We start from the raw sequence: 23,071 nt of genomic DNA on the forward strand, positions 1-23,071 counted from the left end.
TCAGTCCCAATATCCAAACCAATGGCCATTCTGGAAGGGCTGCCAGGGTCAGACTTCCAGAAAGCCAGGACTGCTCGGGTGCCGTCTGGGCAAAGCCACGTCACTCTTCTCTGGGTTTCCAAACGGCCCACGGCCGGATAGCTCGGGTCGCATCCGAGACTCCAGGGCCTGTCACGACATCATCGACGGCCGTGGACCACACTGCGTCTGGGAACGGCGGGGTCGCGACCTGTCCCTCCCGACCCGACAGCGACCTCCCGCACTGGGCCCGCCCCCGTGCCCGAGGCCCCGCCCACCACTTCCGGCCGGACAGTGGTCACGTGCCCTGACCCCGCCCCGCAGACGCGGCTCCTCTGGCGTCCAGCGCCCTGACTTCCCTTCCGCCGGAAGTGGGGCGGCTTTCCCTTTCCGGCTACGGGTCCCCAAGCGGAGCGGGAGGCCGGGCGGGGGAGCCGAGCGGCGGCGGCGGGGGCGGTAATGGCGGAGCTGGTGCAGGGGCAGAGCGCTCCGGTGGGGATGAAGGCCGAGGGCTTCGTGGACGCCCTGCACCGGGTCCGGCAGGTACGGGCGCGGCCGGCTGGCGGGAGCCCGGGAGCCCGAGGCGGGGCCCGGCCGGGCCCGAGGCGGAGGAGGGGTCGGGCCTGGGGGCGGGAGGCAGCCTGGGCTGACGCCTCGGCCGGCATCGGCCGTTCCTTGGGGTTCCTGCAGCCAGGAGGAGCCTCGAGATGCGGCGCCAGCGCGAGGCCCAGGCCCAGCCTGTCGGGCGGGTCGCCCAGGTGCCTGCAGCCGCTGAGAAAGGGTTTGCTCGGGATGCCTGGTCCCATCGCGCCCCGCGCCGGGGCTGGACCCGCAGCGCGGCCAGCGTGGGGTTGTGAGGTTTGAGAGGGGAGGGGGTTGGAGAGCTCACGGTGAGGACCCGGGTGTAGACAGGAGGCAGCAGTCTGAGGCTCGGTAGCTTCTTAAAACTTGGAAAACATCCTCTTTGGACTTCCTATATTTCGAGGGTGCAACGGAAGGAATTCGAGGGTGCTCTTTGGAGAGGAGAGGGAGGGAGATGTGAAATAAGTGTGGGTGGTCCGCAAGACGTAGACATTCCTTATGGGCAATGGGTTTTCCTCTCTCGGGGAGAATGTGATATGCACTCACTCCAGCAGTGACACTTTACCATCCCACAGTGTCGTGCACTTTTTTCAGAGTTAAATAAACTGATTTTAAAGAGAGTGCAAGCTTCCCTGAAGAATGAATACGGGACCCGCCAGAAATACTCTTTGGCTTCTGGCGTAGTGCTTAGAATAGAAGGTGTCCTTGAATTGTGTATAAAACTTACTGACAAGTTAGCTCTGACACTTGAACAACTTCTGCCGAGTGTCTTATACTCTTCCTCTCTTCCTATTTATTTGTTAGTGTACTAACTGAAACTTTAAAGGTTGGGCTATAACTAATTACTGCTTGATTCCTAACAGAAAGCCACAGGACTCATTGTGTTAGAAGAAGGTCTCCACTCGGTCGCTTGAAGATACGGTCTTTACATCTCTTTCCAGTATTCCAGGGGAGGGAACCCTACCTGTTTCCCAGTTACTGGCTTTTCATTTTAATACTGACGCTCCTGTAGACATTATGTTGGATCCCAGAACTTTCCAAACCTATGGTTCCACCTAAAATTTTGTCTGATGACTTGTTACTTACTGCCTAGGCGCCAACCAATACAGTAGTGAGTATCCACCTTTACTTAGACTTCAGAGCCAACCAGTGGCTGTAATGGATGAACACGCCGTCCAGCTCCCCTTCCATCACTCTGCCTGCCAGTGTGTTACACTGCTCTCCTCTACAGCACAGGGTCCTGAACCGTGTTTCTCACTGGCTACTAATATGTAATGGCTTTCGCCCTGTGCTGATGTGTGACAGTCACCTTGTTGGCCTTCTGTGTCCAGGAAGAATTAGAGTCACTACCCTAAAGAGCTCAGAGCCTCAGTTTGCAGAAGGCCTGTAGTTGAACATAACATGAATTTTGAACCGTTGAAAAGACTTTCTGCTTCTCTTGAGCCAGTGGTTGAACTGGTATTCTTGGACAACCTGCTCAAGAGGGAGGGAGACCCTCTGTTAAATGCTGACCTAATGTGGATTGTTGAAGCAGTGATGTTTACTACTAGCAGAGAGAACTTCACTGGAAGTGTTCCCAGCTCTGAAATGCACCATTGACTGGAGCAGTAATAAGCCCAATGGAGACAGTGCTGTAAGTGTATTACTTCTGAATATTAACAACTAGAAGTTGATGCTATCTCCAAGGATTTGATGACCTTGAAAAACTAAAGAAAAAAACAGGTTTGTGGGTAATTTTAGGGTTATTTATAAATTTGCGTTGGGCAAAAATGGGGTGTTAGAAATCTAAAATACTGTATGCTTATAGTAAAGCTCACCTCAAAGGATCTCCTATTATTTGGGAATCTGGGTGGTATAATGCTTCTGCTTCTCCACTGTATACACGGCATGTAGCAGAAGTGTGATTTTCTCCCCGGTAACTGGAAATAAAAGATGGGGTATTTTTTTATTTGAATGATAGCAAAGCTTTCCCCCTCTTGCATGTCCTCATAAACAGTGTGTAAGGCCCTCGTAAGTTTGTTAGAGAGCAGTAAACCGCCTGGTGCTCAGTTTATCTAGAAGATCACAAGAGTCGGAGTTGACCCTGTAGTTTCTATTAAGTCTGGCATGTGGAGCCCAGCACCTAACCCACTGAGCTTCCCTCCTGGCATCTTAAAACCTCCTGGGATATCCCTGGGACTCTTTCCAACCAAGAGAGCCCGTTGTTGCTCTTAGTTCACTCTGAGAATGGACTTCTTAGACAGAAAGGAAGTCTTTGAAGATACATAAAATTTAAAATTTTCCCCAGCGGTGTGAAGTGTAGTTAGTTAATGGTGTTTGGGACAAGCGGATGATGTAGTCATTCCGTGGGGAAGGACACAGTAGAAACGTGATCTGATGCAGTCCCATGGATGACGATGTAAAACTGCTGGGTGTTGGAAAAACATCATGTCCACTTCTCCCGGGTCATCGGCCGGTTGGCGAAAATGAAAGATTTCTTCAGCTGGTGGTTTAGAGAGGGCAGGGTCCTGATGAGGGGGATGTGGACTCAGAGTCAGAGTAGGTCATCCAACAGGATGACCGTGGCCACGCTGCGCCTCTGCCTGGACTGTCTCTAGGGTACAAGGGGACCTCCTGGAGATTGTGAATGAGTAGATACAAGTCTATTTTGTTTTTCTAAAAATATAAAAATGTTCCCAGAAGCCCCACTGCTGCTGGTTGTAGTTGGGTCTGTCATCAAGTGCACGCATTTGCGTGTTAACAGGACAGTGTGACTCCACAGCACATTGGAGATCCCCAGCGGCCTTCCACAGCTGGACGAACTGTCCACCAGTCATCACCCAAATAGAAGTTCTCTTGTCACACCGCTAATGCTTTTTAGGACTTTAAGCTCCTATTTTGATCTAGACCCAGTTGACGCCTCTGCGTTGTCTAACTCCGGAGTATTCTATTCACATGAATGCAGTGTAATTGGTGTCTCATGGAGTTGGTCATCGGGGTGATTCTGCACCCAAATGATTGTGACCGTTGTAGAATTAGTCGAAAGTAACCTTTTAACAGATTTTTAGGCCTAGAAACTATTCTTTACCAGCACTTTATTTGCGGGGAAATTTTGATTGGTGTGGGACCTCAAAAGTTCCACAGTCTCCAGAAGATGCCTCCCAGTGCTACTGTTTGACACTTGGAGCCTGAGCAGTAAGTGATTTGGCACGTGTGCTGTAGACAAGCACTAAACTTCCTTTAAGAGAGTGTGCATCCACTGTTAAGAGAACCAGCCTGTGTCCATTGGCTCTTGGGTACTCCTTGAGAGATACTGCCTTTGCTCGCTTATTATGTGATATTTCTGACACGAGGCAAAATCAAGTGTGTTGAATGCTCCTTCTGTTTAGGTTGTACTCCACTGAGACTGTCATACTTGCCCAATGGTTGAGTAGCTCAAGTCATCATTTCACCAGGGACTAATTCCTGCGTGTCCATTCATTGTAACTTTCTCAAACACCTGAACACCAGTGTCTGCAGGAACCCATGGGCTGCTCCTGTGTCTTGATGGGACCTAGTAGAGGACCCTGCAAAGAGCGAGTCCTCGTTAAAGGGTTTTGGTGATGTGACAGCCCATTGGAGCCGCACGTTGATGGAAACACTGACCTTCGTGTTTGGTATGGAAAAGTAGATAGTAAGTGAACAGTGTATTCCACTGTAGGCCTCTAAGGCCTTTCTCATGTTCGCTTGAGACGTCTTTATCTCTCTTTTAAAATCTGGTATCCCATGTGTGTCATCAAACTGGTTTCTTCTGAAGTCCCAGTTATTTTGTGGATACAATTTGCCTAGACCAGAGTTCTCAAGTTGGCGGCCCGGAAGCTGGAGAAGGCTCACAGTGGGCCTGTGGGCATCTTTTATTTGACCCACGCAGTGCCAGTGCTTAGAGACTAGAACGATTTCACATGAAAATGGAGATTTCCAGCTTCTCTAGAAGTGCTCTGGCCACGCTGCTCCCACATGCCACGTGGCAGCATTGGCAGCAGCTGAGGGGGCGCTGCCCCTTGTCACGGGGCATTGACTCCCTGGGGTGCCTTCTTTCCCACCGTTTTGCCCTGCCCGTTGGGATGCCTAGTCAACAGCTTTTTTCTGATCCTTTTCCACATTGTGAGCCTTTCGTCTTTGGGTTTTATTTGAAATTTCTAATGGGAGAACTCTGGATGGAGAGTTAGGAGATCTGGCGTCTCCTGCGAGTAGCTACATGACCTGGGGCTAGGTTGGCCTTCTCCAGAATTTGATCTACAGGCTGTTAATAGATCTTGCATGGAAAAGGGCTCATGGGCAAATCAGTTTGCGGAATACAGGGTTAATCAAGATGAATCAGCTTTACTGCAGGACTTCTCAGAGCCCTTAATATGTTTCCATGTATTAACTCCTTCAAGGGTTTGGGATATACATTGTAAGTATCCTGAAGTTATGGCACTTCATACCCTGTTTTCATAAAACCAAATCACATTCTGTAGATCAAACTGCAGGAAATGTTGAGCTAGATAATCTCCATGGTCACTTCAAGCCCACAGACAGACAGAGCTTCCGTCTAGCTGGACTTGAAAAAAAAGTGATGAGTTTTTGTTCTTTTGCTTTCTAATATGTTATATTGGGTGTCTATTCATACTCCCCTCTCTGCAGCTTTTCTGTGCAATCCTTTTACTCTTAGGAATCATCCGTCTTGAAAATGTTTTGCTTTTGGAGTTTTGTTGTAAAAACACTTGAGAAAGAATAGCCACTGCTGCTTTTGGAGGCGTGAACTACACTTTTATCCTCACTCCAGAGGGTGACAAATCACTTGCAAGACTGAGGAGTATTCCTGGAGGTGGTGACGTGATTCAGGTTACCTGCTGTTCTTTGAGGCTCTGCTGAGTCCAAGGCCTCGTGCTGGATGCTGGGCGGGGGCAAAGATAGATAAGTTTGCAGCTGGCTTTATCTTATTGTGGAATTAGGCCTCACAACAACATGGTGAAATAGGCGGGACAAGGATTCTAATTCTCGTTTTGTATTTGAAGATAATGAGCCGAAGGGAGATAAAGCAGTTTTCTCAGAGGCACGCAAACAGTTAATAGGTGCAGTAGTTCCTGGGCCCGTGTCTTCTGCGTTCTAAGAAGGACTTGGTTCCTTCACACAGGTCGTTGGGGAGTTTTCCATTTCAGCGAGACATCCGCAGCAGAATCTTTGAACGAAGCTTCGAAGGGATGCTGGTGGAATTAGATGGGATGTAGGGGAGAAGACGAATGGACACCCATCTTTTAGGGCCTTCCCTACAGGGGAGGGTCCCAGCTGGAGCAGTATTTCAGCTTAGAGGCTCAGCGGTTCCTCCTGGCATTTTGCCTCCAGAGGCACTTGTTTATATCTGCTTGAAATTTAGCAAACGTTTACTGAGTACTTTCTGTGTGCCAGGCACTGTGCTGAGCCTCGGAGAGGTTGTTCTTTAACTTTTTTGGAACATGGACCCTTTTGAGACTCTTGGAAACTTCTAACCTCTCCTCAGAAATATTTGAATAGTTTTGTATGTAATTTCAGAAGGTTCATGAATTCTCTAAACCTAAACCCTGGAGCTCCCAGTTAAGGAGCCTTTCTCCCAGGGGTGCCCAGATGCTAGAGACAGGCCCACCATCCACTCGTCAAAGAGCGCCCTCTACTAGGGGGCAGCATAACCAATAACCTCCTCAGTGAGGCTACAGTACTCAGAGGTAGTTTATAATGTGCTTTGCAAACACAGATGTGGGAGTATTTAATTCTCCCCACATTTGGGTGACATGAAGTTGTCAGGAAGAAGCTACTAAAAAGAGCTGATATCTTATTCGATTGGCATATAGAATTCCTTGTTTTGGTTAATGCCAGTAACTAGGGCCGCATCAGCTGGGGCCCCACCTCTGATGACAACAATAGCTACCATTCACTGGACCCGTATTGTGCTGGATGCCAGGCAAGGGCGCTCATATATGTTCCCTCATTTGATGCTCACAAAATCCCCGGGGGTGGTGGAGCGAAGTGGTTATTAAGACTTTGGATTCAGGGGGCCGGCCCAGTGGTGCAGCGGTTAAGTGCACACATACCGCTTCAGAGGCCCGGGGTTCACCGGTTCGGATCCCGGGTGCGGACATGGCACCGCTTGGCAAGCCATGCTGTGGTAGGCGTCCCACACATAAAGGAGAGGAAGATGGGCACGGATGTTAGCTCAGGGCCAGTCTTCCTCAGCAAAAAGAGGAGGATTGGTGGCAGATGTTAGCTCAGGGCTAATCTTCCTAAAAAAAAAAAAGGGCTTTGGATTCAGACTATATGAGTTCAAGTTCTGGTTCTACCACTTGCTTAGTGACTTTGGACAAGTTGTCTAACTTTAAGCCTCAATTTCCTCCTCAACTGGAGATCATTGATAGTAGTCATAGTTGTTTGTTTTTTAATAGCTGATATTAGCAGTTAGGTTACCCTTGGGAGATGGGGGTGGGCTGTGACTGAAAGGGCATGAGGCCGTCTTCTGGGGTGCTGGCAGTGTTTTGTTTCTTGATCTGGATGCTAGTTACATGGCATTTTAGTATGTAAAAATGTAACAAGCTATAAACTCAATTATGTACCTTTCTGTATTGTTATTCAATAAAAGTTAAAATAGTCAACGTTTCTTGTTCCTTACCATGTGCCTGGCATTGTTCTGGCTGCTTTACATTGTTATCTTGTTATCCCCATGGCTTCAGTTCCAGGCAGACCAGCTCCAAATCCCCCGGTAATGAGATTAGTAGCTACTCCTTTCTGAGGTCGCTGTGCAGATTGAATGAGGGCATCGGCAGGCACTTGGTAAGGGTGCAGGAAGTTTGATATCCTACTGGCTTCAGTGTAGCCAGCTAGGTCGTGGGGTGCAGAACTGGGACTCGCCCTTGTGCATCAGGACTCCCGCCCCTGCCTGCTGGGACTTGTGCTTAGCTGCTCGACTGCTCTGGCCACATCCTGTTTCTTCCTGCTGTGAGGAGCAGAGACTTCCAGTCCAGCCGTGCGTTCTCCGGGGCCCAAGCAGGGCCCCTCGGGGTGACTGTAGAGCAGAGGTTCTGGGGAAGCAGGTTAGGTTCCTGGTCCCTGGGTGCTGCTGTGAACTTTCACCTCTGCTTGCTGGATCTGTGAGAATGGACGGTAGCTGTGTTTAATAGCATGGACAGTGTGTGGATGACTTGCTGGCATTCAGACGGCTTTGCCTGTTAATCTTTAGTATAATTAGTGTTAAGTTGTGGGGATAGTCAGAGCTTACTGTTTGGATTTATAAGGTAAACTCCTTTGATTATGAAACCTGTTGTCAGAATTGTAGTCCTAAAAATGTTCACCAGGAATAATTAATTGCCGTGTTTCCTGACATTAGTGATTTGTGACCACCTTTTTGATTTTTACCATGTCACTGAAGCCTTAATATTCTATTTGCTTAATATTTTAAAATCATTCTTAAATTTAGATTTATCTAGATATTTTTAAAAAGGAAAGTAAATCACTATCGTAAGTGAAAAAGTTTTGCCATACACAGGAGGTAACTATAAGAAATATGTGTGTGTGTGTGTACACATGTTTCAAACTGTCCACCCTCACGCCTCCTGAATCACCTTGCGTACTGCTCTTTGGCTGCGTGCGTGCCCACGTTTTATACGTCAGTACACCAGGGAGCAAGCCATTGAGGTCTGGCCCAGGGTCACACACTGAAAGCCAGCTGGAAAACCCAGACCCTTGGCTGACTCCTGGTCCGGTGCTCCCTCCCTCTGCCCTTCCGGTAACTACTGGCAGTGGACAGTAAATGTCCGCCATGTTTATTTGTGTGTCACCTCTTACTTTGCTTCAAATAGCCAAAGAAGTGCGATAACCCATTCTGTTCCCCATCTCCCCCCAAAAAGAGGGCAAAAGTGACTCAAGTGGTAGAAAATCAGTAGCAGAGTCCCCTCAAGGTCATGCTTTCAGATGAGGACTGGAGTGGCCTTGGTTGTGCTGGAATATCCTGGCCTCATGACTCCCGTTTTCTGACCTACGCCATGATTGACTGAATGTACCTCACCTCCCTTGAGCAGCTGCTGTTCAGAACCATCAGTTACAATGCAAAGGATTGCTGGGGCTGTGTGTAGTGGAAATCGTTGGGTGTGAAGTCCTTGAGAAGTGGAATCTGTTGGAGAAAGTGTTAGGTGGAGGAGAGGGAGGGAACCTAGTGCTGTGGTTAGTAGCATAGGCTTCAGGCAGGCAGGCTGGGCGGAAATACTGTTTCTGCCACCTAGGAGACGTGTGGCAGGTCACAGCTTCTCTGAGTCTCACTTTTCCTTGTCTTAAAATGGAAATAATAATAGCAACTTAGAGAATCATCATGAGGAATAAATGAGATAGCTAGCATCTTTAAAATGCTCTTAACAGAGTGCCTAGCACATAGTAAGCACTTGTTAAATTTTAACTCATTATTTTAGTAGACTTTTTTTTTTTTTGCAGAAGATTAGTCCTGAGCTAACGTCTGTACTAGTCCTTCTGCACGTTATATGTGGGTCACTGCCACAGCGTGGTTGACAGGTGCTGTAGGTGTGCACCTAGGAGCCAAACTCAGGAACCCAGGCTACTGAAGTGGAGCGCACTGAACTTAACCACTGTGCCACGGGGCCAGCCCCTCTAGTAGACATTTAAAATCTGGGCCCACCCTATGGCCGAGTTTTTAAGTTTGTGTGCTCCGCTTTGGTGGCCCAGGGTTCACCAGTTCGGATCCTGGGTGTGGACCTATGCACCGCTTATCAAACCATGCTAAGGTGGCATCCCACACAGAACTAGAAGGACCCACGACTAGGATGTACAACTATGTACTGGGGGCTTTGGGGAGGAAAAGAAAAAAAAGAGGAAGATTGCAACATGTCAGCTCAGGGCCAGTCTTTCTAAAAGGAAAGCACTTGACCAGATCCTGCCCTGTTGTAACTGAGGGAACAGCTACCGTTAAAATAAGCAAATTAATAAAATCACTTCTTGGAACAAGGTTGCATTTGTATGAATAAGGAAATACATTGTTTCTTTACAGTATATCATAATATGATGTATAATGTAACATCAATGTAAATTATGATATAGTTGTATTTTACAGTGTCACACTCATATCTAACATTTGTTTAGCCAGGGTTCAAATGCAGCCTGTTGACTTCAGAGCTACCCCTCCTAACCATTGTTCTATACTGCTTCTCTCTTAGTGGAAATTTCCCAAGTTATCGATAACTGAAGCAAACATGTCTGAAGAACAAGTCTGAGAGCCTCAGTCGTATTTGAGAAGGATTCTCATTGATGTAGTCGAAATTAGGAAGAGGGAACTGTTGTAACTCTTGGCATACCAGCTTGGGGGAAAAAATGACATTCCAGCAACTTATGAAGCATATTTATAAATTATAAGGAAGGCCAAGGACTCAGGAATAACCTCTTAGCTACTTTGGAAGGAAGGGGAAAGATCTGGAAGCCAAGAGGCCTTGTCAGGAGGGAGCAGGGCGAGTGCCTGATGTGGAGAGCTTCGGTGTGGGGTGTGTCTTCTAGAGTGATTTGACATGCACGCTGTTGGGGGAATCCACTGATAATCATTAGCCCCTGTACCCCATTCTTTGTGTTTTGGGGTCATCTTCACTGTCTACTGGGAATGTTTTGGACTGTCTTTAAAAAACTAGCACATAGTAAGCACTCGTTAAATTTTAACTCATGATTTTAGTAGGCTTTTTTTGTTGTTGAGGAAGATTAGCCCTGAGCTAATCTTGAAATCTTGATCAGTAGTCTTGAAAACCCCCACATCAGCCATTTACTGCTCAGTTTATTGTGGCAGATGGAAGGGTCTCCATGGGGCACAAGTCACTGCAGCGTTCTCACCTTTAAATTCACCTGCCTTACCAGCTGATTATTTAAACGTAACTTTTGTACCTCAAGTAAGTAGCCAACCTCCACAAGCTTATCCAAAACAAATATGGAGAACAAGATTGCAAGTCGGTGGTAGAATGCTGTTAGGCAAGATTTATATAGTATTTTGTTCTAGAGCAAATGGCCACTTGCCCTGAGACTTAGGAGGTGAGGTTTCCATCCCCAGTCTGTCTGCATATTTTAATTACTACTAAAAGTACTGTTTTTAAACAATCACCTATCCAGGCTGCCGTCATCTCTGGCCTGGACAGGGATCGGCAAACGTTTTCTTTAAAGGTCCAGGTAATAAATGATGTATGTATTCTTTGCATACCCTGTGGTCTGTGCAACTCCTCAACCAAGACAAGTGCATGTGGCTGTTTTCTAATAAAACCTTATTTACAAAAGCAGGTGGTTCCGCAGCCGTAGTTTGCTGACCCCTGGCCTGGAATATCTCCTAAATGGGCTTCCTATTCTTGTCCTCTTAGAATCTATTTTCTTTGTCAAGGGGATCTTTTAAAAACAAATCAGCATGTTACTCCCCTTACTAAGACTTGCAGTAGCTTCCCCTCGCCCTTCCTGTAAGATCCAGCCCTTGCCGTGACCTCTAAGGCCCTGTGTGAACTGGCTCTCGCTTACCTCTTGGAACACATCTAGTTCCTTCTACTCTAGGGACATAACTTCTGTCTTCCAGGCTCATACCTACCAAGGTTGCTGCTGCCTCAGGGCCTTTGGGCAGGCTGTTCCCTCTGCCTGGAATACTCTTCATCAGATTTTTGTATAGCCAGCTGCTGCTCCTCGTTTAGGTTTCAGATCACATGTTGCCTCACAGTGGCCTTCCCTGATCCCCTGTTTAAAGTGCCCTCCTAAGCACTCGGTTTCATCTTCTCTTGTTGGCATCGTGCATGTCACCAGCTGAAAAGATCAGTTGATTGACGAACTTGTTTACCTGTGACTCCCCACCCCAGAGAGTGGGGACCTGGTTGTTCTTGGTGACTGCAGGAACCCCAGTGCCTGGAACAGAGCCCAGCATGCAGTAGGCCCTCAGCGTTTGTCAGTGAATTGTCTTGTGTTACAGCCCTGCTACCTGTGAAGGGCTTTCTAGTATACAGAGCTCCTTTGTGTTCAGAGTCCATTATCTTTTCAAAAACTACGAAGCACATGCTATCATACCCAGAGGATCTTACGCAGAGAGGAGAGAGTTGCCCACCGCCACAGAACTAATAAACAGAAGGGACGAGACCTGATCCCAGGATGCCTGACGCCTAAATCCTGCCTTGGGTTTTCAGTATCATGATCGTCTTTCGTTGGTTGATTGTTTAAGGTAGTTTATCTTTATGTTGGTTCCAGAAGGTCTCAGACTTCTGGGCACGTTTGGACAAACTCAGAGAACTACCATTATAGCCTTTGCTCTGTGGGACAGCTGTGCTAGCTGCCCCCATTCAGCCCTGCTGGTTGAGCTTCACTCGGGGACGAGCATCAAGGGCAGTCGCTGTAATATTCCTTTGGTTAAATGAAAGAGTTGATTTGTTATGAAGATCTCACTTAATTTGCTAATGAGAACAAAGTAAGTAAGTTAGTTGTACATAGCATTTGTTTCTGGGGGAAAAGTTTTAGGGGTTTTTTTAAAGATTTTATTTTTCCTTTTTTCTCCCCAAAGACCCCGGGTACATAGTTGTGTATTTTTAGTTGTGGATCCCTCTAGTTGTGCTATGTGGGACACCGCCTCAGCATGGCTTGATGAGTGGTGCCACGTCCGCGCCCAGGATCCAAACTGGCGAAACCCTGGGCTGCCAAAGCAGAGAGTGTGAACCAACCACTCGGCCACAGGGCCGGCCCCCCGGTGGAAAAAAATTTTGATAGTTGTGTTCTGTTCTTTAACTGATAATAAATATTACAAATTCTGAAATAGCTCTCAGAAATTATTTCACTTTCTCCGGTGCAGGAATCCTGCTGAAATAGTCTAGACAGATGGTCAGCCCCCACGCTGTTTGGACTTGCAGTGAAGAGCAGCTTCTTGTTTTCTATCTCTGTGGGTCACAGCGTCACTTTATAGCTGTCAGTGTTAGCAGGGTGGATGTGTTCCTGAAGAGTTAGAGCATGAGCAGAGGTGGCCTTTGAAACATTGTTGGAGAATGTTTTTCTTAAGGGAATCCTGTGAGAAAACCTTTTGAACAAAGTTCTTCATATTGTTGGCTGGCGTTTTTCCTTAAAGTGCAGTATTCCTGTATATTAAGTGGTAACTTAAAATACTAATTTGCTTGTAGAAGACAAATTTTTGGAAGTGTTATTTCTAAAGAGACATTATTATTAAGACCAAAGGAAAACTCAGTTCCCAGTGGTTGTCCTTGCACGACATTGCCTTGTGTGTTACCGTAGGTCTGGGGAGAAATAGCATGACAGCCCTTTAAAGAGGACTCTTGTCTTTCTCCCTCAGATAGAGCCATGATTTGTTACTGAGTATTTAAATCTGATTCTCTCTGTAGATTGCTGCTAAAATTGACTCAATTCCTCACTTGAATAATTCCACACCTCTAGTGGACCCCTCAGTGTATGGATATGGAGTACAAAAACGGCCCTTGGATGATGGAGGTAAGTGGCTGTGAGTGTCTGTGCCTTTCAGATGGTGGTAAACCTGCCGGTTAAGTTGGCGTCTGTGTCAGCCGTCTTGTTAGCGGTGCTCTCCAGCGGCACTCGGAAGATTCAGGAGTGGGTGAGGGGAGGTATTTAGGGTGCTTCTCCCCAGCAGTTCTCCAGCATTTGAGTTCACATTTGCCTTAATAATACAGGCATCTTTCCAGCTGGCCTGTAAGGTAAAGACTTGGCCGTTGAGCATCAGCTTGGAAACAGTTACACCAATTTGAGAGTTTTGCTTGATTTAGCCCTCCGTTATTGCAGTGAACATGTGGGAATTAAAGTGCCCGCTTTTCTCCAAAGTGGAGCTAAGATTTGCTGTGGGTCTCTGAGGAAGCCGTGGCCACATCTTGACCTTAAAGAATGGGAAGGGGATTGGTGACCGTTCTACCGTCTGTCTGCTGGGTTTCTTACCATTCCCATTTATGACAGGCACTTTCTAGAAGCATCCATTTTCCTTTCATTCGTTAATTTGTCTGGCATTTTGTTGGCTTGTTTATATATCCTATTCCATTCCTCGCAAAATTTGAGACCACTTAGAAGTGCCTATCATCAGCACCTTGGCAAAGAGTATCTGTCAGATGTGTTTCTGCACAGAACTTGGACTTCCTTTATCACATTGTCTCCTGCAAAGTATGATTATAAAAGGGATTCTGAAATACACTAGAATGTCCACGAATGTGCACATAGTGGGTGGGCCAGTGTCTTCTCTTTCTGTCGTCCTGTCAGTCTGTGTATGTACCTAACCACATATGTATGTACATATTTCTCTGATTTATTATTATGAAAAAAATCGAGGCATACAACAGTATATATTGTGTAATCTCCTTTTCCAAAAAAAGTGCATGTTTTTATGTATGTAGAAAAAAATGTAATTCAGCATGACTTATTTCTCTGGTATCTTTGGGGATGCTAAAAGAGGAGATCACCACTATTTTTTTTTTTTTTTTAAAGATTTTATTTTTTCCTTTTTCTCCCCAAAGCCCCCCCCGGTACATAGTTATGTATTCTTCGTTGCGGGTTCTTCTGGTTGTGGCATGTGGGACGCTGCCTCAGCGTGGTCTGATGAGCAGTGCCATGTCCGCGCCCAGGATTCGAACTAACGAAACACTGGGCCGCCTACAGCGGAGCGCGCGAACTTAACCACTCGGCCACGGGGCCAGCCCCGAGATCACCACTATTTTTAAATGTGGGAACCTTTTTGGTATAGTTGTATAGATTCACATTGTGAAGACTTTAAAGGGGCGTTACTCATTTGAATATAAAAGTTCTTGTCTGTTTAAAAAAACTGTTTATGTTTATGATCACGCACATAGAAAATCTACCCCAGAGCCACTGGAACTAAGGTGGCCACTTGAACTGCTGCTGCAAGATGGTACCCTGTGATCTTTTTATGTTTGACTGGTGTTGGTGAGTTCTTGGGCCCAATATGACTGGCTGCGTTCTCTGTTCTTGCCTGAGTGAAGAGCTGTCATGTGAAGTAGCCTTTTTACCTTTGCAGGGCAGTGACCCTTCAGTTCCTCGTATGGGAAATCCATATAAAAATAAGAAGAAGCTGTCTGGCTCTGAGCATGTCTTGTAATGGACAGTCTCTCTGGCCCACTGTTTCCAGAAATCAAGATCAGTACATTTCACGACTCCCAATGTTGGTTTCACCCACCACGAGGAGTTGAGGTGTGAAACTTGTGCACGCCATGACTAGGTATTCACTGTGTCCTTTGCGTAAGGAACGCCTAAATATTTGCACACGAAGCCTCTGGCATTTTGCGCTTTGTCTCCCATTAATCCTTTGCACACTCATTTGAAAGTTACTGCTAAAAGGCTCTGAATTTATTGATAAAGAGACCTACAGAGCTGGCAGATGTAGCTAGTAAGTCACCAGTAAGTTCAGAATCTCACTTGAAACTCTAGTTCATTATTATATTGTGTATTTTCATGTCTTTTGTGAGAACTATGATTCTTTTGCATGTCTGCCTTTGGGAGACTGAGTCCTTGTAATCAGATAATGGACGTGGTTTTTGTTTTCCTCCTCCTAAATATTAAGCCTGCTTGTAGGGGAAAAGAACTGAGAGAGCGGCTTTCCGTGTCCTGCTAGGTCGTCCAAGTTTTGTAACAACAGACTATTTGAAGCACAAGCAATTCCCCGCCGGCCTTTGAGACTCTGTATTACGGTCGGTTGCAGCTAATCCTCTCTTCTGTGAGCACCGTTTAAATAACAGAATTACGTAAATTGTCCGCTGGTCTGCACGTTGTCCTCCGCGGCAGAGGCTGAGGCTTGCTGTTGTGTCGGCGAGGACCTGGGCGTCTGGGGCCTCACTCGTCGGTTGTCTTCTGCTGGGGATCAGGGCGCTGGGCCAGTTGTGTTCTCTTGAATAAATATGTGTGTCCACAGATCCTGTCAAGGAAAGTGATGTTCGTGTTTACCCTACAGCTTTCTGAGGGCCGCAGTCTTGCTGTTTGTGAGAGAAAGTTGAGAAAAGCAGACGAGCAGCGAACGGGAGGCCCGGCACCTTTTCCTCAGCAGTAAAGCTTTCCAAGGCTGTGCAGGCTTTTGTTAGTTTGCTTTGGCTTGGGGTTTTTTGACAGAAGGTCACCAGATCACTTCTTTAGCAATGTGCACTTTCTAACTTTCCTGTGAAGCCAGCTTCTTTAACCTTTGGGAGGTTAAAGTTCAGTCCCCTAGTTCTCCGAGGTGTTATTTGGGTTATTTAAAAGCACTTCAGTTTTTTTCTTTTAAGATTAGCACCTGAGCTAACATCTGTTTCCAGTCTTCTTTTTCTTCTTCTTCTCCCCAAAGCCCTCCAGTACATAGTTGTATATTCTAGTTGTATGTCCTGCTGGCTCTGCTGTGTGGGACGCCTCCTCAGCATGGCATGATCAGTGCCATGTCCGCGCCCAGGATCCAAACCGGTGAAACCCTGGGCCACCGAAGCGGAGCTCGTGAACCCAACCACTTGGCCACAGGGCCGGCCCCAGCACTTCAATTTTTTTTTTTTTTTTTAAGATTTTATTTTTTCCTTTTTCTCCTCAAAGCCCCCGGTACATAGTTGTATATTCTTCGTTGTGGGTCCTTCTGGTTGTGGTATGTGGGACGCTGCCTCAGCGTGGTTTGATGAGCAGTGCCGTGTCCGCGCCCAGGATTCGAACCAATGAAACACTGGGCCGCCTGCAGCGGAGCGCACGGACTTAACCACTCGGCCACGGGGCCAGCCCAAAATCAGAATTTTTTTGAAAGATTTTATTTTTCCTTTTTCTCCCAAAGCCCCCCGGTACATAGTTGTGTATTTTTAGTTGTGGGTCCTTCTAGTTGTGGTATGTGGGATGCTGCCTCAGCGTGGCCTGATGAGCGGTGCCATGTCCAAACCCAGGATTTGAACCTGTGAAACCGTGGGCTGCCAAAGTAGAGTGCGTTAACCTCTCAGCCACGGGGCCGGCCCAGCACTTCAATTTTTAAATCGGCTTTTAAGTGAACCAGAGAGAACCTGAATGTAAGGTTCGCTCAGGACGTTGCGATTTGCAAACAGGAATATGAATAGGAGGGTTAAAAAAAGTGCCAGGCACTAGAACAAGGGAGCAGGTTTGTTCCTGATAGAAAGGCCTGTGGGTTTTTTGTGTTGCAGGGCAGTTTTGAACAGTCAGGCAGACTGCTGGCTCATGAGACTGCTTGGAACTCAGCAAAAGGAGTTTAGGGCTCAGCTTTCAGAGCCAGCCTTGGTGCCCTGACCTGGGAAGAGCAGTCGGTCCACTGCCCTCCGCCTTCGGGTCAGGGAACTTTACCTGTCAGCATCTCAGTCTTGGCACCCACACCCTGTAAGGGTCTTTGAGGTGTACCCCACCAATTCGGGAGCTCCCTGCTGGTCTCGGGCTGACAGCTTTCCCATCCAGTATTTCATGCTACAGCTGGAGCCAATCTGACCAGTTCCATTCCTCTGTTCTGAGACCTGTGGCAGCTTCCGGGAAGCAGGGAGGTCTGGCTATTCTTGACCGGGCATCACCCACCTGCCCTCTGGCCTTGCTTCCCTGTCCTGCACCCTGTGGCAGTCTAGTCATCTGTTTTTCTCTTTGTTGTTCCAGAAGCACGTACCCATCCCGGCTCTTCACCTGGCTGACTCCTACAGCTCTGAGGTCTCAGAGTTGATAGATGTGACGTCCTTCTAGAAACTTGTGCTCATCTTCATCCTTTGGCGTTCTTCAGTGCCTGCTGAGGTGCCACCCGGCCTCCTTATCTTCTGTGGTCCCCTCTTCTCCTTGCTCCCTCCGCTTTCCTCCTTTGTTCACATAGCCACCTCACAAGGGAATCAAAGATCCCGTTCTGCTCTGAACATCTGAAGCGGTTCCTTTGTCCCTTCCTTAGGGCCCATGTCATCTCCTGCTTTATTCTGCAGGTAACCAGGGTGCCTGTGTCTCTCCTGCTGGAGTCTTGTGCCATGATTGTAGCAGTGGTCTCTTTATTTCTCCACCTACCTTATGTAGTGCGTGAATAAAGGCTTGATGTCTGAGTTCTCCCTCTTCATATCCTGCGATTAGCGTTTGGGAAACCTTGTGAAAAGTAAGCTCCAAATTTAAAGCATAGTGGTAGCTAAGTGGCTTAGCATAAATTTAAATTTAATCTAAATCAGGCGTTGTCAGGCTTTTTCTTAAAGGACCATACAGTAAATATTTTAGGCTTTCCAGCCGTATGGTCTCTGTCCAACCTACTCAGCTCTGTCATTGGAGCTCGAAAGCCGCCATCAACAGTATGTAAACAAATGAGCGTGGCCGTGTTCCAGTAACTTGGTATTTACAAAAACGGGAAGCTGGCCCTCAGGCATAGCTTGCCAGCCTCTGATCCTAAATCAGCCTTGTCAAATGATTAACTAACACTTTCTTAATCTTCAGTCGGCGGAGGGTACAGGGGGTCCCCCCCACCCCGATTCTCTTGAACAGATCTCCCTGTCTTGGGTTCCACCATCTGACTGCCTGAGAAAACAAGTGCTTTCTAAGGTTTGACGCAGAGGTGCTGGCGGTTGGGCAAGTCGCTCATCTCCTCATCGCTGTACGTTTCTAGGGGCCAGGAGAGCAGCCTCTCCAGTTTTCTGCCCTGGGAGAGTTTTACGTAATCACGCCCCCCCGAGCTTTTGTAGTTGAATCAAACAGGCCCCACTCTCCCCACCCTCTGTGTAAAGGGTGGCACCCGAACCAGAATTTCAGGTGAGAAAAGGTCTGTTCTGCCATTACTAGGGGTAGAGGGCACACAAATGACTGAAAATATGCCTGCTTTTCTAGCGAAGGCTTACCTTTCATGTTTATGTAGTACCTTTTTATATAGTACTGTGCTTTCTGATTTTTAATTTCTAATTTTAGAAATTTAGAAAATTAATTTTAATTTTCTAATTTCATCTTGATGATATTCTTGTGAAGGAAAAAGAATTCTTGAGTGTACGATCCAGTGAATTATGTACAGGAGACTGGAGTAGAATATTTTTATGGTTCTTTCCAGGTTTTGTTTCAGCATTTGTGGCATTGAGCAAAAAGAAAAGGGGGAAAGAAGGAGTGAGGAGGAAAGATTTTTTAAAAATTCCAGACTTTCAGAGAGAGAAGAGGGATGAGAGGTGCCCATGCCAGGTAGTGGCCAGGGTCAGGGTTCTTGCAGCTGAATGGCCTGGGTGTTCAGACCATGCCTGTGGCTCACGCCACCTTAGGCAGGAGTGTGCGAGTACCAGAGTCTCTGCTTGGGAAAGAGAGGAAAATGAGTCTCAGAGATGCTGATCCTTTTCCCTGAGTGGAGGTTAGTGATGGGCGCCACGAGGATGAAAGGCCAAGGCTGAAACTCAGTTTAGAGGGGAGAGGTTTGCCTTCACCAACGAGGTGAAGTCAGCGAGGGGTGATAGCGGCACCCGTCAGGCTGGGGTGCGTGGAGACTCCCGGGGGCGGGGGGCATGGGCAGGTGTAAGGAAACCCCTTCCCACGCTTCCACCCTCTGCCCCTCTTCCTACGATGGGTCTCCAGGGACTGTGTCTCACTGGAGGCCTGTGCCCTTCTCCTTTCCTTGTCCCTTTCCCATTTCCCTGTGGTTTATGGTGGGCTGTCGCCTGAGCTGGCAGAGTCCTCAAGTGACCGAGAAGAGGTGAGTCAGGAATTCTGGGTGGGAATCCCAAGGTGACAAAGCGTGAGAGTCTTGGTGAGAAATGTTGAAGGGGCCGGGATCTGATTTCGATTTTATCCAGGTGAGAAGCCATGGCAGAGGTGGGTGCAGTCCCCTCCTCCCCTCCACCCACCCGTTTTAGGAGTTTAGGATTACGAGTCAGATGTGAGAGTCAGATGTGAGAGGCAGTCGTGTGGGTGCATATTAACACGTATGTGGGAGTTGGAAAAAGGAAGTGCAGGTTTTTTCCTGGCGAAGGATGATCCGACCGATTGGTTTGACAGTTGGCTTAGCCACCTCGGTGAAATAGACGTTTTCCACAGAAAGGGGTGAGTTGCAGCCGAAGCAGCAGTGTTGCAACAGAGATATGACTGAGCTCATCACAGTACCTATCATATCCTTTGTAGCTGTCAACCTAGGGAAAGAATTCAGGTGTCGAATTAAAAGAAGATTCTTAGTTTTTTCAAAATTCTGTCAGAAAATATCTGACCCAAAGTGGCTCTCTACCCCAGCTGGTTGTGAGAGCCACCCAAGAAGCTTTTAAAACACATCAGATGGTACAGCCTCTCTAGAAAACTAAACATGCACTTACATTCTGCCCACAGTTACACTCCTGGGCATTGATCCCTGACAGAGAGAACCTGTGTTCACACAAAAACCTGTCCACCAGCAGCTTTATTTGCAATAGCTCAAAACTGAGAAGAGCCCAGATGTCCTTCAGCAGGTGGATGGTTAACAAACTGGGACATGCACATGATGGACTGTTACTCAGTAATAAAGAGGAACACACTGTTGATGCACACAACCACCTGGCTGCATCTCCAGGGCCTTAGACCTAGTGCAGGACCCGTCCCCGCAGGTTCCGTGCTGTGTGCTCCCATTTCTGTCACATTCTTGCAATGGAGGACAGGTGAGTGCCTGCTGGGGTGAACAGACCGAGCGGTGGAGGCCTGCGCAGCATGAGAAAAGGTCACTGCTGGAAGGAGTCCTGGGCGTCCGTGTCACACAGATGTCTGGAGAAGTGCTTTGACCAAGGCAGGTGCCTGAGAAGTGGTAGGAGGAGGGCTGAACCTGGATCTCTGTCTCATGTGCCGTAATAGTGTGTGCTTGAAGGGTGGACCCCAAAGTCTGATGGATGAGGGTTTGAATCCCAGCTCTGCCAGTTAGCTGTGTGACTTTGGGCAGGTTGCCTAACCTTTCTGACCACTGTGTTTCCTCACCTGTAAGATGGAGATAATATCTACTTCATGAGATTACCATAAGGATTATAGGAAGTTATTTTCAACTTTTAAAATGCCTGACTCACAGTGTGAAACTCATATTTCTATCAGAACTAGTTAGTACACACATATTAAAACGTGTAGTTGAAATAAAAGCTTTATGAAATCTATATCCTTACTATATATGATACATTCTGTTTTCTACTTCACATTAATAAAGCTGGTCCTGACCCCCTACGCTGATGTCATGACCACTGTATTAAATGAACATAATGCTGTAAATAAGTCATAGACTTATTTTTCCTCTTAATTTTACTCCAGTGCTCCTTGGGTCAGGCCCCCAGCAGGCACCTGACCTGAGGAGGAGCGCAGGCAGGGTCCCTAACATCTCCGCACCCCTAGACTGGGATAGGTCGCTGCTCATCACGGAGGCTTCTGCTTCCCCACTAGACCGCACACTTCTTGAGGGCAGAGGTGACCTTGCCATTTCACCCCCAGGACCTAGCATGGTGCCCATGCTCAAAAGCCACCAATTTGTAGGATGAAGAATGACCGAAAGGATTAGTATCACAGAATTAACAATGATGATGCTGAAACTCCCCAAATGAAGGACAGGGAGCCGAGATGGGTGCAGAGTCCACATGCGCACTGGCCCCCGCCTCTGCCGCCCGAGAGCGCGGGTGTGGGACGCCTTCCTCGCCGTAAAGGGGCTGGCGACAGCAGCGTCTTCCTTCGAGGGGTGGCCTCATGCATGCTGGCGTCTGGGAACGCACCTAGGGACGCTAGTGAGGGTGCTCTTTTTCACTTAAAAGCCTCCTAGGACTGCCAGTGAGGGTGACGTTAATTTTGATAGACTTTAATTCACTCTCACTTTAAAAAAATAATAATTTCCAAAATTAGTAACAGATGGCTTGTCTAGGGATGTTCAGCTGAACTCCAACGTGTCAGTGTTCCGTGGCCCTGGGCTTAGAGTTGCTGCATTAGAACACAGGAAGCCTTTGTGTTGTCCTTAGGAGAAAGGCTTTTTACAAACGCTCTGAAAACCTCAGAAATCTCTGTGGCCGCCTCATGCTGACCTTCCCCGGGGCTTGGAGAGGCGTCGGGCCGAGCCCCAGGAAGGCCACGGGGGATGCTCCTCACAGTCTCAAGAGGGAGGTTCGGTCTGTTGATTTGTATTGCCAGTCCTATAAAAACTGCTGGCGTTTTCTCTCCTGACCGACTCACTCACCTGCCCGCAGTCTGCTGCTCCGTGCGCGACACCCGCGTGTCATCTGTGCCATTACAGGGAGCAATGGTGCTGTCCTTTGGGCTTCTTTGAGGTGTTGATGGGCATTAACTATTAAAATTCTTGCATATTATAAAGTTGGGTATGTTCCCCAGTGATATTTTGTTAACATTTCTTTTGGAGAAAGAAAAATGAAGACTTTTTTCTCCTCTCTATTGGGAAAAAATGTGTCCAGCCGCCTTATGTTTTCGAAGACCGTTATTGAAATTGGCATAGTGTTACTCTTGAGAAAGCATTTCTCATATGGTAGCATGAATATTTTCTATGGGAAGCTCATTTTTCCGTAGCCCGGGCAGCTTCCCATTATGTAGCGTGCACGATAAATGAGTGCCACGCCTGTGTGCGTGTGTTTACGCGTGTGTGCTGGAAGTGAGCACAGGTGAACTTCTGAGGCAAGATGAAGCGTTGTCGACCAACGTACGCCATTAGCGGGAAATAGGACTGATTTTATTCAGCCTTTTTCCTTTTTTACAGTAAAATGACTGTAGTTACCATTAAATTGAGCTTGATCGGTGTTCCCATGGGCCTCCCTCAGTTGACCCCTCTCCATGAAACTGAGGAGCAGTCCCCGTTCGTGGAGTTGGACGTTATCAGTTTGCTGTGTGAGCGCCCAGCACCCCTTATCTGACTGCTGGTTTTCATTTTTAGGCACCAAATGGGAATGTTTGCAAAGGGAATGAAACTTCAAATCACATGTCTCAACCTTGGGCCACAGCATTTATATGGAGGAGGGAGACAATTTGTCCTCCTTATGAGTCCACCAACACAAAGAGTTGACTCTGGGTTTGAATTTGGTTTCATTCTTGGGTGGTGTGGTCTCAGCAGTCTGTCTGTCTGTGGGACGGTAGTGTGTGCACTTTTGTTTCCAGTCTTTGTTACAGCACGTCCAGTTGTTAGCAAAGCAGTTGGTTGTCAGAATTGATTCTGTGTTCGTGGCACCTGTGACATATACTTTGCCAACAAGAAGGAATTTCCTTTTTTTGTGATGAACACAAAATTTCAGGTGGCTTTTGACCAGGAGCCCTCTGAATGTTGTCGGGGCTGGTGTTGCCCTTTACTCTCTCTCTGTGGCCTTTCTGGCTGAAGTATCTGAAGGTCGTCAGCCTTTGGACGTCTCTTAGCAAGCGGCACAGGCAGCCCAGAGCCAAGGTGTGGCTGTGCTGCCCTGTGGGGGAAGGCACCTCTCCTTGGTGTTCTTGTCATTTGAAGACATTTGGTTCCTCTGTCTTCAGTGGATTCTTTACCCTACGAGAGGAATTCTCACAGTAAGCAGGAAAGCTGCATAGGAACAGCTAACCAAACTCGAGGGTACTCTTTCGTGGATGCTCTCCTTTG

The 23,071-nt window shown here is 47.4% G+C and overlaps 1 protein-coding gene across 4 annotated transcripts in view; it reads left to right on the forward strand.

The window, feature by feature from the left end:
* Nucleotides 1–407: 407 nt before the first annotated feature.
* Nucleotides 408–23,071, forward strand: part of FUBP3 (far upstream element binding protein 3) — a 51,751-nt gene continuing 29,087 nt past the window's right edge. For 3 of the 4 annotated variants that reach the window (XM_046666309.1, XM_046666326.1, XM_046666316.1), the window contains exons 1-2: nt 408–561; nt 12,960–13,065. In XM_046666309.1, the coding sequence (XP_046522265.1) occupies nt 478–561; nt 12,960–13,065 (190 nt within the window). In that variant the 5' untranslated portion in view covers nt 408–477. Of the gene's footprint in view, nt 562–1,463; nt 2,234–12,959; nt 13,066–23,071 lie in introns of all 4 variants that reach the window. The other variant, XM_046666335.1, reaches the window with a different exon arrangement.

Source organism: Equus quagga, chromosome 1 (genome assembly GCF_021613505.1).
Source record: "Equus quagga isolate Etosha38 chromosome 1, UCLA_HA_Equagga_1.0, whole genome shotgun sequence".
Lineage (NCBI taxonomy): Eukaryota > Metazoa > Chordata > Mammalia > Perissodactyla > Equidae > Equus > Equus quagga.